Source organism: Panthera pardus, unplaced genomic scaffold (genome assembly GCF_024362965.1).
Source record: "Panthera pardus isolate Hobbes unplaced genomic scaffold, ASM2436296v1 HiC_scaffold_26, whole genome shotgun sequence".
NCBI classification, from domain to species: Eukaryota; Metazoa; Chordata; class Mammalia; order Carnivora; family Felidae; genus Panthera; species Panthera pardus.
In genome coordinates this window covers 19,201,517-19,215,837 of record NW_026526832.1, presented here as the reverse complement: position 1 = coordinate 19,215,837, position 14,321 = coordinate 19,201,517, and the positions used below count along the sequence as shown (strand labels likewise).

The window sequence follows — 14,321 nt, the reverse complement described above, 5'->3', positions numbered from 1 at the left end:
CCCAGCCCAATCTTAGTGGAATTGTAAAGGTCTTCCCTGAGCATTGGCTGTCAGGACAGAGCCTGTGAGCAGCTGCAAAAAGGAGCAGCAGATGGGCATGGCTCAGAAGAGACACTTGGGCAGCATGCACATTGGCTGGGCCCTGTCAGGTTTACCTTGGAATGTCCATTGTGATGTCATATATAGTCACAACCTTGAGGGAAAACACTGTTTGGCTGAGAGGGGCATGGGGTTGAGTAATGGCGCCGGTTTGGGGGCTGGCCATCCCACTGCCATCATATGTCAGCCTTCCACTATTATTTGGCTTCCTTGTTTGGGGGCTTTGGGGGCTGTTTTCTTGGAAACAGAGCACAGAGCATGTGGCATTCAAGGCAGACTCAGAGGTATGTAATGCAACAGTCCCTTGAAATTCACTGCTCCCTGTCCCTGCCCCTGAAGCCGTGGAAACCCCTACGTCTTGGACCATGGGAGGAATTAGGTGGGGGGAAGAGGGGAGTTGAGATAGGGCCTATGGATGTCTTCCTATAAGTCATGCTCAATCCTGTTCCCTTCAGTTTATTTCTTTTTCTTTTAGATATTTATTTATTTTGAGAGAGTGAACACGCATGCATAAGTGGGGGACGGGAAGAGAGAGGGTGAGAGGGAATCCCAAGCAAGCTCTGCGATGTCACTGCAGAGCCCAGTTTGGGACTCCCATCTCACTAACTGTGAGATCATGACCTGAGCCAAGATCAAGAGTCGGATGCTTAACCAACTGAGCTACCCAGGTGCACCCCCTGCTTCAGTTTATTTCAACAAACCTTGAACACCATTTATATATGGCGGTGTACTAGACATTGAGGAAGAATAAAACACCATCCCCACCTTCTAGGAGCTCAAGGTGAAGTGGGGGAGACAGTCAGTCAGATATGTACATAACACAAGGAAAGAGGAAATGATGAATTAATAGAAGTATAAATACTGCTGAAGAGGTGGGAGGTAAAGAGAGTCTTTTGAAGCAGGGTGATCTATAAAATGCCTCTGGGATAGCTCAGGTTTGAGTTGTGCTTCAGAGGAAGGGTAGGGCTTTGAGGGTGGATAGTGTGGATGAAGGAGAGTAGTGAAGACCTTCCAGATGGAAGGAATAGACGGGGGAAAAGCATGGGAAGCTGAAGAGTGTTGGATGTGTTTGAAGAGATGTGCTTGAACTTAAACGGATGGGAGTGTAGAAGTATAGGGAGCACAGTGAGAGAAAAGTTTGGAAAATTGATAGAGATGACATTGTGGAGGGCTTTGAATGCCAAGCTGAACACTTCCTATAAATATTAATTCTGTGTGCAGTTGAAAGATGTCGAAGATCTTAGAGCCGGGTAAAAATGTGCTTAGATCCGTGCTTTAGAGCAGTGCTTCTCAAACTGTTACATGCATATGAATCAATCAGCTGGGGGTCTTGTTAAAAAGTAGAAGGGGGGTGGTGCCCGGCTCTCAGTTAAGCATCTGACTCTGGATTTCGGCTCAGGTCATGCTCTACTGGTTTGTGAATTTGAGCCTCGCATCGGGCTCTGCACTGACAGTATGAAGCCTGCTTGGGATTCTCTCTCTCTCTCTGCCTCTCCCCTACTCATTCTCTCTCTCTCTCTCTCTCTCTCTCTCTCTCTCTCTCAAAATAAATAAATAAATAAATAAATAAATAAATAAATAAATAAACTTAAAAATAAAAAAAAAAGTAGATTCTGATTTAGTAGCTGTGGGGTAGGGATTGAGATTCTGCCTTTGTAACAAGCTCCCAGGTGATGCTACTGCTGTTGGACCAAGGACCACACTTTTTTTCTTTTAAGGAAGAAACATTTTATTTTATTTTAGTTTAGTTTAGTTTAGTTTTAAATTTTAATTCCAGTATAGTTAACATACAGTATTATATTAGTTTCAAGTATACAATGTAATGATTCAACAATTTTATACATTACCCAGTGCTCATCATGATAAGTGTACTCTTAATCCCCTTCAGCTATTTCACCCATCCCCTCCCCACACCTCCCCTCTGATAACCATCTATTTGTTCTCTATAGTTAAGAGTCTGGACAGGCGGGGGGGGGGGGGGGCGCCTGGGTGGATCAATCCGTTAAGCATCGGACTTTGGCTCAGGTCATGATCTTGGGGTTCACGAGTTCGAGCCCCATGTGGGGCTGTGTGCTGACAGCTCAGAGCCTGGAGCTTGTTTCAGACTCTGTGTCTCCCTCTCTCTCTGCCCCTCCCCTGTTCACACTGTGTCCCCCCTCTCTCTCAAAAATAAACATTAAAAAAAAAACCTTTATACTTGGGTCTGTTTTTTGGTTTGTCCTTTTTTTTTTTTTTTTTTTTTCCAAAATGTTTATTTATTTTTGGGAGCAGGATGAGGGACAGAGAGAGGGAGACAGAGGATCTGAAGCAGGCTCTGTCTGTGCTGTCAGTACAGAGCCCAATGTGGGGCTTGAACTCACAAACTGTGAGCTGATGACCTGAACTGAAGTGGGACGCTTAACCAACTGAGCCACTCAAGTGCCCCATGGTTTGTCTTTTTATTTTTCCTTTGTTCTTTTGTTTTGTTTCTTAAGTTCCACATATGAGTGAAATCATGTGGAATTTGTCTTTCTCTGCCTGGTTTATTTCGCCTAGCATTATACTCTCTAGATCCATCCGTGTTGTTGCAAACGGCATCATTTCATTCTTTTTTATGCCTGAATTCCATTGTATCTGTATACCACATATTCTTTACCGATTCATCTTTCAATGGACACTTGAACTGCTTTTGTAATTTGCCTATAGTAAATAGTGTTGCTATAAACATAGTGTGCATATACCCTTTCAAATTAGCATTTTCATAGTTTTGGGGTAAATACTCAATAGTACAATCACTGGATTATATGTTAATTCTATTTTTAATTTTTTGAGAGACCTTCATACTGTTTTTCATAGTGGCTGCACCTGTTTGGATTCCCACCATCGGTGCGTGAGAGTTCCTTTTTCTCCACATCCTTGCCAATACTTGTTTCTTGTGTTACTGATTTTAGCCATTCTGACAGGTGTGAGGTGATAGCTCATAGTAGTTTTGATCTTCATTTTTTCTGATGATGAGTGATTTTGACCATCTTTTCATGTGTCTACTGGCCATCTGTATGTCATCTTTGGAGAAATGTCTATTCATCTCTTCTGCCCGTTTTTAATTGGATTATTTGTGGGTTTTGGTGTTGAGTTTTGTAAGCTCTTTATGAATTTTAGATACACTTTATCGGATATGTCATTTGCAAATATCTTCTCCCATTCAGTAGGTTGTCTTTTAGTTTCATTGATTGTTTCCTTCACTGTGCAGAAGCTTTTTGTTTTGATGTAGTCCCAATAGTTTATTTTTGCTTTTGTTTCCCTTGCCTCAGGAGACATATCTAGAAAAATGTTGCTGTGGTCGATGTCAAATTACTGCCTGTGCTTTCTTCAAGGATTTTTTTGGTTTCAGGTTTCACATTCAGGTCTTTAACCCATTTTGAGTTTATTTTTGTGTATGGTGTAAGAAAATGGTCCAGTTTCATTCTTTTGCATGTAAATGTCCAGTTTTCCCAACACCATTTGTTTAACAGACTGTCTTTTCCCCACTGCATATTCTTGCCTCCTTTGTTGAAGATTACTTGACCATGTAATCATGGGTTTATTTCTGAGCTTTCTATTCTGTTCCTTTGATCTCTGTGTCTGTTTTTGGTGCCAATACCACACTGTTTTGATTACTATAGCTTTTTAGTATATCTTGAAATGTGGAATTGTGGTATCTCTAGATTTGTGGGTGTGTGTGTTTTCAAGATTGCTTTGGCTGTTTGTGGTCTTTTGTGGTTCCATATACATTGTATGATTGTTTATTCTAGTTTTGTGAAAAATGCTATTGGTATTTTGATAGGGATTGCATGAAATCTGTAGATTGCTTTGGGTAGTATGGACATTTTAACAATATTTGTTCTTCTTAGCCATGAGCATGGAATGCCTTTCCATTTGTGCCATCTCCAATTTTTTCATCAGTGTTTTATAGTTTTCTGAGTGCAGGTCTTTGACCTCCTAAGTTTAATCCTAGGTATTCTATTATTTTTGGTGCAATCGTAAATGGGATTGTTTTCTTAATTTCTCTTTCTACGGTTCATTATTCGTGTATATAAATGTAGTGGATTTCTGTACGGTGATTTTGTATCCTGTAACCTGACTGACTCAGGACCACATTTTGAGAGGAAAGCTTTAAAATAACTCCAGGAAGCATCTATGGCAGTTGCCTGGGTAGCTAAGCCAATCGGAGGCTCTATTAATGATGTAGTGGGAAGAAGGGGAAAGGGAGTTAAAGAATTAGAGCAGAAAGGTAGGAGAGAGGTCCTGGATACATTCCTCAAATGTTTATCACCCACTACCACCATATACAAGGTGCTACTGTAGGCACAATGGATACAGCAGTAAATGCAAGGGACAAAAATCTTTGCCCTCAGGGAGGTATTGTGGTGAAAGTTTGGATGTGGAAAGTAAAGCAGAAAGAGAGAGAAGGGAGTGAATCTTTTTTTCCTGATTGGATCTCAAATACGAGAGTTAATTATGGATATTATCATTGTTTTCCTACAAGGACTGTACTTATCTTTGTATCCCCTGTGCCTAGTATGCTGCGTGGCATTTAGTAAGTGCTCCCTATATGTTTGTGAAATGAATAAGTGACTTCTCAACTTTAACCCTGAGCGAATGACAAGATGATGGCATTTTGAACGATGTAGGAAACATTAGACAGAAGTTGTGAGTGTGGTAGGAGGCGGAACATGAACTATTACGTTTGAAGTGCTTGTAAAATTTATGTGGAGATATTCATCCAGCAACTCAAATTAATGGTATAGACCTGTGCTTTCCAATCTGGTATCCACTGACCACCTGTGGCCATTTAAATTTAAATTAATCAAATCACATAAAATTTAAAATTCAGTTCCTTCATTGCCCTATTGACATTTCACTATCACAGGTGGCTAGAGATTATCATATTGGACAGAGCGGAAATAGAATATGTCCATCATCAGAGAGAAAAATCTATTGGACAGCACTAGCCTACCTTCCAGATCTTGGAGATAGATATAGTTGTCAATGTATTTGGCCACAAAGTCTTTTCAGTTTTTTTCTCAGAAACATCTCTCAGATACAACAATCCAGATTATTATTGCCTTAACTAGGACTTCATGTATTTACAGTATGCTAGCTTGTCTCCTACAAACTTTTTCCAGCCTAGTGCCTAAAGAGACCCTGACTCTACAAGACAAAAACCACCCACACAAAACTTCCCGCAGCTGATTGCGTCACTCTGCCAAAAGTAACTAACTAAATGAATAAAATCTCTCAGCATCCTCTGCCTGCAGCAGCATTTCCCAACCTGGTTTGACCCTCAAACTTCTTTCACTGTCAAAAATTTGTCAACCCCCTTGGGAATTTAAACATCATTTTTATCTCTTTTTCATCATATATGGTAAATGACTTTAGGTAAATAATATTTCATTTTAGACGAGATTGGGTGCGTTCAGGGTGGTATGGCCGTAGACATTTTATTTCATTTTAAAACAGCATGGTTTTTAAAATTGCAAAGTTCACTTTAATACCATCTTTAAGAGAAAGAGAAAAGACAAATGTCCACTTTTTCCCCATGTAACAAGTGATGATGCATGATATCTAATTGACTTGGACAGGTATGAATTGTTCCACAACAATTAGGTATAAAAAAAGGGCAAATATATTTCCTTGTCTGTTATCAAGTTTAATCTAGTTTAAACCTCCTATCACCTAGGTTGGCAAAAAAGTCCAGTATCAGCTTTAACTCCCCAACCTTTTTATTGTATAAGAACTTTGGAGTTTGTTTTTGTTTTTAATTTTTTAAAATGTTTGTGTATTCTTGAGAGAGAGAGAGAGAGAGAGAGAGAGAGAGAGAGAGAGAGAGAGAGAGAACGTGAGTGGGGGAGGGGCAGAGAGAGAGGGAGACACAGAATCTGAAGCAGGTTCCAGGCTCTGAGCTGTCAGCACACAGCCTCACGTAGGGCTTGAACTCATGAACCCCAAGATCATGACCTGAGCCAAAGTCTGAAGCTTAACCGACTGAGCCACCCAGGCGCCCCAAGAACTCTGGAGTTTGTGCCATTTGTCCAAAATGGCAGAGGATCAGGTCCTTAAACCATGGGAATAAGTGTTGCTTTTTTCCTTGCCATCTGAAGGCAAAAACTGTGGCTCAACGCCTTTGTGCCAAGCTTGGTCACAGAGACGTTTGCTGAAGTCCTCAGTATACTACATCTGAGCTGTTAACAGCAGGAGGGCTAAATCCCACCATGCTCAGGGCCTCACTATTCCGTTGTATCAGCAGCCTCAGTATTGTTTCCATTTCAGGGAGCCAGCTTCCTTTTCTTCTCAACCCTGAAAGCACTAAACACTAAGCCTCTGGCACAATTCAGCTTAAAACCCCGCACAGATCTAGTCTTATATGAGGGGTGTCTCTTACATTCCTGCTAATTTTTTCAGCATGTGAAACTTAACTCCCTGCCATGGATTAGGGGAACCAAGACCTTAAGAACAAAGGCCTAGCTGCCCTCTTTGGTGAGGGGAAACAGCAGTTTCTTTCCCAGAAGTATGTAGCAAGAAAACAAAGTGTAGTGTAAATTACTCAATGTCACCTTGCTACATAATTAATAAACTTTCTTAGTACCTATGTATGTAAGAAAAAGCTTTTTTGTCAAATATACTTTTCATTCAAGCATGATGATATACAGCAAAATGCACAGATCTTATGTGTACAGTTTGATGAGTTTTGATAAATTTATATACCCATTAACTAGCACCCCAATCAAGCTTATAATATTGCTATAATCATGGAGAGTTCCTTCATGATCTTTTCTAGTCTGTTCTCCTCCCACTCAGAGGCAACCTCTATTCTGATGTCTATGGGCATGGATTAATTTGCCTCTTCTTGAACCTTGTAAAAATAAAATTATATATCTATTGGTACGTGAATGGATCAAGAACATGTGTATATACACACTTAACTGACTGAACCACCCCAGACACCCCTGCTATGTTTAATTTTAGTAGATGATAGCAAACAGTTCTATAAAGTAATTATACCAGTTTATACTTCCATTAATAGAGTATGAGAATTCTAGTTTTTCCACATTCTTGGTAACACCAGCCATAAAAACCCCAAAACCTTGCTATTTGCAACAACATGGATGGATCTAGAGAGTATAATACCAAGTGAAATAAGTCAGTGAGAGTGAGGCGCCTGGGTGACCCAGTCGCTTAGGCGTCCGACTTCAGATCAGGTCATGATCTCGCGGTCTGTGGGTTTGAGCCCTGCATCAGGCTCTGTGCTGACAGCTCAGATCCTGGTGCCTGCTTCGGATTCTGTGTCTCCCTTTTCTCTCTCTCTGCCCCTCCCTGCTCACACTCTGTCTCTCAAAAATAAATAAAAATGTTTAATAAAAACAAATTTAAAAAACCAGAGAAAGACAAATACCTTATGATTTCACTCATATGTGGAATTTAAGAAACAAAACAAAGGAACAAAAAAAAAAAAAAAAAAAAGAAAAAAGAGAGACAAACCAAAAAACAGACTCTTAACCATAGAGAACAAACCCCGAGGGGAGGTGGGAGGGGATAGGTGAAATAGGTGAAGAGTATTAAGAGTATACTACCTTTTGTTTTGTTTTAAGACTCTTATTTCTTTTTCTTTCTTTCTTTCTTTCTTTCTTTCTTTCTTTCTTTCTTTCTTTCTTTCTTTCTTTCTTTCTTTCTTTCTTTTTCTTTCTTTTTAAAGTAATCTCTACACCCAACATGGGGCTTAAACCTACAACCCCAAGATTAAGAGTCGTATACTCTACCTACAGAGCCAGCCATACATCCTAAGAGTATACTATCTTGGTGAGCCCTGAATAATATACGGAAGTGTTGAATCTCTATACTGTACACCTGAAAGTAATATAACACTGTATATTAACTACACTGGAGTTAAAATTTTTAAAATAAGAATAAAAAATAGAGTAATACAGTATATATTGTTTTGTATCTGGCTTCTTTTGTTGAACATAATGTTTTTGAGATTCACATGTTGTTGACAACAAATTCTTTTTTGTTTCTTTTTCTTTTCTTTTTCTTTAATTTGAGAGAGAGAGATTGAGTATGTGAGTGGGGAAAAGGAGCAGAGGGAGAGAGAGAGAGAATCCCAAGCAGGCCTGACTCAGGACCAATCCCACAACCCTGGGATCATGACCTGAACCGAAACCAAGAGTCAGATGCTCAACTGACTGAGCCACCCAGGCACCCTAGTTGACAACAAATTTTATTTATTTATTTATTTATTTATTTGACAACAAATTTTATTTTTTTTTAAATTTTTTTTAACGTTTATTTATTTTTGAGACAAAGAGAGACAGAGCATGAACGGGGTAGGGGCAGAGAGAGAGGGAGACACAGAATCTGAAACAGGCTCCAGGCTCTGAGAAGTCAGCACAGAGCCCGACGCGGGGCTCGAACTCACGGACCGCGAGATCATGACCTGAGTCGAAGTCGGACACCTAACCGACTGAGCCACCCAGGCGCCCCGATTTGACAACAAATTTTAAAGTGACATTAGGTCATGCTTGTTAGTTTGGGACCACAATGTATAAATAAATGTAGAATGAAATTTAACTGCCTGTTGTGGCATAAAAAATAGACCAAAAATTGCCTTTATGACCCAGTGGCTGGCATTCTTGCATACTGCATTTCAAAAAGTCAGGTATTTTTTATAATTAAAAATGTACATCCCTGTATGACAAGATAAAGTCTCAAGATGTTAATTGTAAATGATACATTGTTGGTGTGGAACCCTATTTCTAGTAGGATAGCAATTGCTTGGCCATATACTATGTTTAATTTAATTAATTAATTAATAAATTTATAAACTTTATTTATTTTGAGAGAGACAGCATGAGCAGGGGAGGAGCAGAGAGAGAGGGAGAGAGAGAATCCGAAGCAGGCTCTGTGCTGACAGCATGAGGCTCAGCGCAGGGCTCAATCCCGCAAACCTTGAGATCATGACCTGAGCTGAAATCAAGAGTCCGTCACTTAACTGACTGAACCACCCCAGACGCCCCTGCTGTGTTTAATTTTAGTAGATGATAGCAAACAGTTCTCTAAAGTAATTATACCAGTTTATACTTCCATTAATAGAGTATGAGAGTTCTAGTTTTTCCACATTCTTGTTAACCCTTGACTCTGTCCACCTTATTAATTTTAGACACTCCAGGTAGTATGCTTGCGTTGTGGTTTTAATGCACATTTGCCTGATTGCTAATGATATTGAGCAACTTCCTATGTTTGTTGGCCATTTGAAAATCCTCTTTTGTGATCTGCCTGTCCAATTTTTTGCCGATTTTTAATGATTGGGTTGTCAGCCTTTTACTTATTAATTTGTGGGAATTCTTTCTTTCTTTCTTTATTTATTTATTTAAAATGTTTTTATTATTTATTTTTGAGACAGAGAGAGAGCATGAGCGGGGGAGGGGCAGAGAGAGAGGGAGACACAGAATCAGAAGCAAGCTCCAGGCTCTGAGCCATCAGCCCAGAGCCCGACGCGGGGCTCGAACTCACGGACCGCGAGATCGTGACCTGAGCTGAAGTCGGACGCCCAACCGACTGAGCCAGCCAGGCGCCCCGGGAATTCTTTAAATATTATAGATATGAGTTGTTTGTCGGCTATAGGTATGAAAAATAAACACTCCCACTCTGTGGCTTATCTTTTCACTCACAATGGTGTATTAATGAACAGAAGTTCTTAATTTTAATGAAATCCAGTGTATCGGTTTTTAGTTTTACGGTGAGGCCTTTTTTGTTGTTGTTTCCAATGTAAGAAATCTTTGCCAGTCCCCAGGCTATGATGATAGTCTTCTAGGTTTCTTTCTTTCTTTTTTTCTTTTACATTAAGGTCTATGATCCATCTCAAGTTACTTTTTGTGTATGGTGTAATTTGTCTATGGTATAATGTATTGAAGTTCTTTTTTTTTTTTTTTTTTTTTTTTTTTAAACTCTAGAGAAATATCCAATTCCTTCAGTGGGGCAGGAAGTAGGGTGAGATGAGTGAGGCATTCGCCTTGGGCACACAATTGAAGGGGCACCAAAAAAACCCCCTTAGTAATCAAGGTAATATTTAATACAATGTTATTTACAAATCAAAATTAATGTGGAAAATCTATGATGAACAAAATATCAGAATTTTTAAATCTGACCCTCCACTTGTATGACTCTGCCTCATCAGCCCACTCTAAATCCTAGTACTTTCTCCCAGCAGCATTTATTGAAAATACCATCAATTTTTTCCCTTGCATTGTATTAGTACACATAAATCAGGTAAATGTATACATGTGTGGGTCTGTTTCAGGACTCTTCATTTTGCTACGTTAGTCTATCTTTGCACAATACCTCACTGTATTTATTAATGTGGCTTTGTGGTAAGTCTTGAAATTTGGTTGTGTCTTACCACTTTTATCTTCTTCACAATTGTCTTAGTTATTCTCAGTCATTGGCATTTCTATATAAATTTTTGAACCATCCTGTTAATTGTCACGCAAAAACATGCAGGATTTTGATTGGAATTGCATCAAATTTATGGGTCAGATTAAGGATAATTGACATACTAAAGATAATGAGTCTTCTGTTCACAAATGTGTGTGTCTCTCCATTTATTTAAGCCTTCCTAATTTCTCTTAATAAAATTTAGTTTTCAATAAAGAGGGTTTTATGAAGCTATAGTAAATGATTCTTTTCATCTTTATTAGGGAAATTTTTAAACAAATCAAAAGCATGTAGAAGTGCATAATGAATAGGGGTGCCTGGGTGGCTTAGTTAGTTGATTGTCTGACTGGATTTCGACTCAGGTCATGATCTCACGGTTTGTAAGTTCAAGCCCCACATCAGGCTTCATGTTGACAACATGGCGCTTGCTTGGGATTCTTTCTCTCCCCATCTCTCTACCCCTCCCCAGCTGATGCTCACACGTTCTCTCAAAATAAATAAATAAACTTAAAAAAAAAAAAGAAGTGTATAACGAATTCGATGGAATCATGATCCCATCACCCAGCTTCAACTCTGACATTATTTTCAAGCAAATCTCAGATAATATAATTTCATTCATAATTAAATATGTATACCTAAAAGGTAAGGACTCTTTAAAAAGAAATAATCACAATATTTTAATCACAATGTTATTATTATGTCTAAAAACTTAACAATAATCTTTGAATACCATCAAATATCCATCAGTATTCAAATTCCAATTGTCTCATAAATGATATAAATTATTTTTTATAGTTTGTTTGACTCAAGATCTAAATAAGGTTCACATATTGAGATTGGTTGCTGTGTTTATTATTTAAAAATTTTTTTAAATTAAATTTAATTTAAAATTTAAATTTAAAAACAAATGTATTTATTTTTGAGAGACAGAGAAAGACAGAGTGCGAAAGGGGGAGGGGCAGAGAAAGAGGGAGACACAGAGTCCAAAGCAGGCTCCAGGCTCCCAGCTGTCAACATAGAGCCCGATGCCAGGCTGGAACCCACGAACCCGTGAGATCATGACCTGAGCCGAAGTCGGAGGTTTAACCAACTGAGGCACTGAGGCACCCCTAGAAAAAATTTTTTTAATGTTTATTTATTTATTTTGAGAGAGAGAAAAAGAGAGTACAAGCTGGAGAGGAGCAGAGAGAGGGAGAGAGAATCCCATCTTACAAAACTCGAGCTGAAATCAAGTCAGATGCTTAACCAACTGAGCCACCCAGGTGCCTCTGTCCTCTAGAGTTTTGTAGGCAGATTTTTACTGATTAAATACCCATGTTGTTATTTAACATGTTCCATTGTCTTCTGTATTTCCTGTAGATGGAGAAGTTGGATCTAAGACTTATCAGAATTACTTTTTTTTGGGGGGGGGTGGGATTATTTCATAGGTAATGATGATCATCAGGAGGCACATAATGTCGGCTTTGTATGGTATTTTATTTTATTTTATTTATTTATTTTAAAAATTTTTTTTTAATGTTTATTTTTGAGAGAGAGAGAGAGAGAGAGAAACAGAGCTCGAGAGGGGAAGGGCCAGAGAGAGAGGGAGACACAGAATCTGAAGCAGGCTCCAGGCTCGGAGCTGTCAGCACAGAGCCTGATGTGGGGCTCGAACTCACGAACCACGAGATCATGACCTGAGCCGAAGTCGGACGCTTAACCGACTGAGCCACCCAGGCACCCCTATGGTATTTTAAATGTCATTTTCTAGGGGCACATGCCTGGCTCAGTCATTAGAGCATGTGACTTTTGATTTCAGAGTTGTAAATTCAAGCTCCATGTTGAGTGTAGAGATTACTTAAAAATGAAATCTTTAAATAATAAAAAATGTCATTTTCTAAATAATATCAATAGTTGGAAATAAAATAGATCTTTCGGGGCACCTGGGTGGCTCAGTCAGTTGAGTGTCCAACTCTTGATTTCAGCTTAGGTCATGATTTCCAGGTTGTGGGATGGAGCCCCATGTTGGGCTACACACTGAGGGTGGATCCTGCTTAAGATTCTCTTCTCTCTCTCTCTCTCTCTCTGCCCCTCTGCCTCTCTCCCCCACTCAAGCTCTCTCTCTCTTAAATAAAAAATAAATATTTCTATATTGACCTTTTACCTAAAAATCTTGCTAAATTTGCTTATCAATCCTAAAAATTTATCAGTAGATGTTTTTCCAAAAGCATATTGTGATATTCTACACAATCATATTGTCTGCATATGATAGCTTTATTTCTTCCTTTCTAAGCCTTATGAATTTTATTTCTTTTCTTTGCTCTATTGTACAGGCTAGGATTCCCAGTACGATGTTCAATGGATAATGGGGATTTTTATCTTCTTTTTTTTTTTTTTATGTAGAGGAAAGTTTTATTTATGTGTAATATTTACTGTGTGGTTTTTGCTAATATTGTTTAGCAGATGAAGGAAGTTCCCTTTTATTTCTGGTTTGCTAAGAATTTTAGCATGAATGTGTATTGGATTTTATCAAGTGCTTTTTCGGCCTCTATTAAGATGTTCAAGGGGTGCCTGGATGGTTCATTTGGTTAAGTGTCTGACTTCGGCTCAGGTTGTGAGTTCCAGCCCTGCATTGGATTCTCTGCTGTCAGCACAGAGCCTGCTTCAGATCCTCTCTCTGTGTCTGTCTCTGTCCGTCTTTCTCTCTCCCCCCCTGCCCCTCCCCCACTCACACTGTGTGTGTGTGTGTGTGTGTGTGTGTGTGTGTGTGTGTGTGTGTGTGTCAAAAATAAATAAACATAAAAAAAAATGTTTGTATGGGGGTACCTGGGTGGCTCAGTCAGTTAGGCATCTGACTCGTGATTTTTGCTCAGGTCATGATCTCCAGGTTTGTGAGATGGGACCTCATGTTGAGCTCTGCTCTGACAGCAATGGCCCTGCTTGGGATTCTCTCTCTCTCTCCCTCTCTGCCCCTTCCCCCTATCCTGTCTCTCTCTCTCTCTCAAAAATAATTAAACTTCAAAAAAAAAAGAGATGTTCCTATGGTTCTTCTTGTTTATTCTATTAAAGTGCTGAATTACAATGAATTTTTAAAATATTAAGGCAACTGTGAATTCCTGAAATAAACATAACAGGTTTGTGATATTGTTCATGATCCTTTTTTATATATTGTTTGATTAAGTTTGCTGATGTTAAGTTTAGGATTTTTGCATCTGTGTTCTTGAAAGAGATTGGTCTGTAATTTTCCTTTCTAGTAATGTCTTTATCAGATTTTAGAAGCAAGTTTATTTCAGTTTCCTAAAGTAAAGGGAGAAGTAACCTTTCTACCTCATTAGTATAACCAAGGCATTCCTATCACTCAGGAAATTCCAAGGGTTTTTAAAGCTCTATGTCAGGAATCTGGGACAAACACCAGTTATGTTCTTTACTATAACAGCACACAGAGACACCATGCACATGAGAGAGAGAGAGGGAGAGAGAGAGAAAAGAGAGGAGAAGAGATTTTGAAGAATTGGCTGATATACTGTGAGAGCTGACAAATCCAAAATCCTTGGGGCAGACTAGGAACTCAAGCAGGGTTTCTATGTTTTGATCTTTAAAAAAAATTAATTAAATTAAATTAAATTATTTTTTAACTGAAGTATAGTTGACACACAATGTTACATTAGTTTCAGGTATACAGCATAGTTATTCAACATATGTTTCAATCTTGAGGCAGAATTCCTTCCTTTTCAGAAAACCTCACACAATCTGCTTTAAGGCCAACAACTGATTGGAAGATGCCTGTCTACATTATG

At 38.9% G+C, this 14,321-nt stretch overlaps 1 protein-coding gene across 1 annotated transcript in view; it reads left to right on the top strand.

Annotated features, from left to right (window-relative positions):
- The first annotated feature begins 227 nt into the window (after nt 1-227).
- The window catches only part of CUNH2orf16 (chromosome unknown C2orf16 homolog), a 36,756-nt gene continuing 22,662 nt past the window's right edge, over nt 228-14,321 (top strand). Inside the window, exon 1 of the mRNA XM_053891041.1 lies at nt 228-383. Coding sequence (XP_053747016.1) covers nt 240-383 — 144 coding nt within the window. The 5' untranslated portion in view covers nt 228-239. The remainder of the gene's footprint in view (nt 384-14,321) is intronic.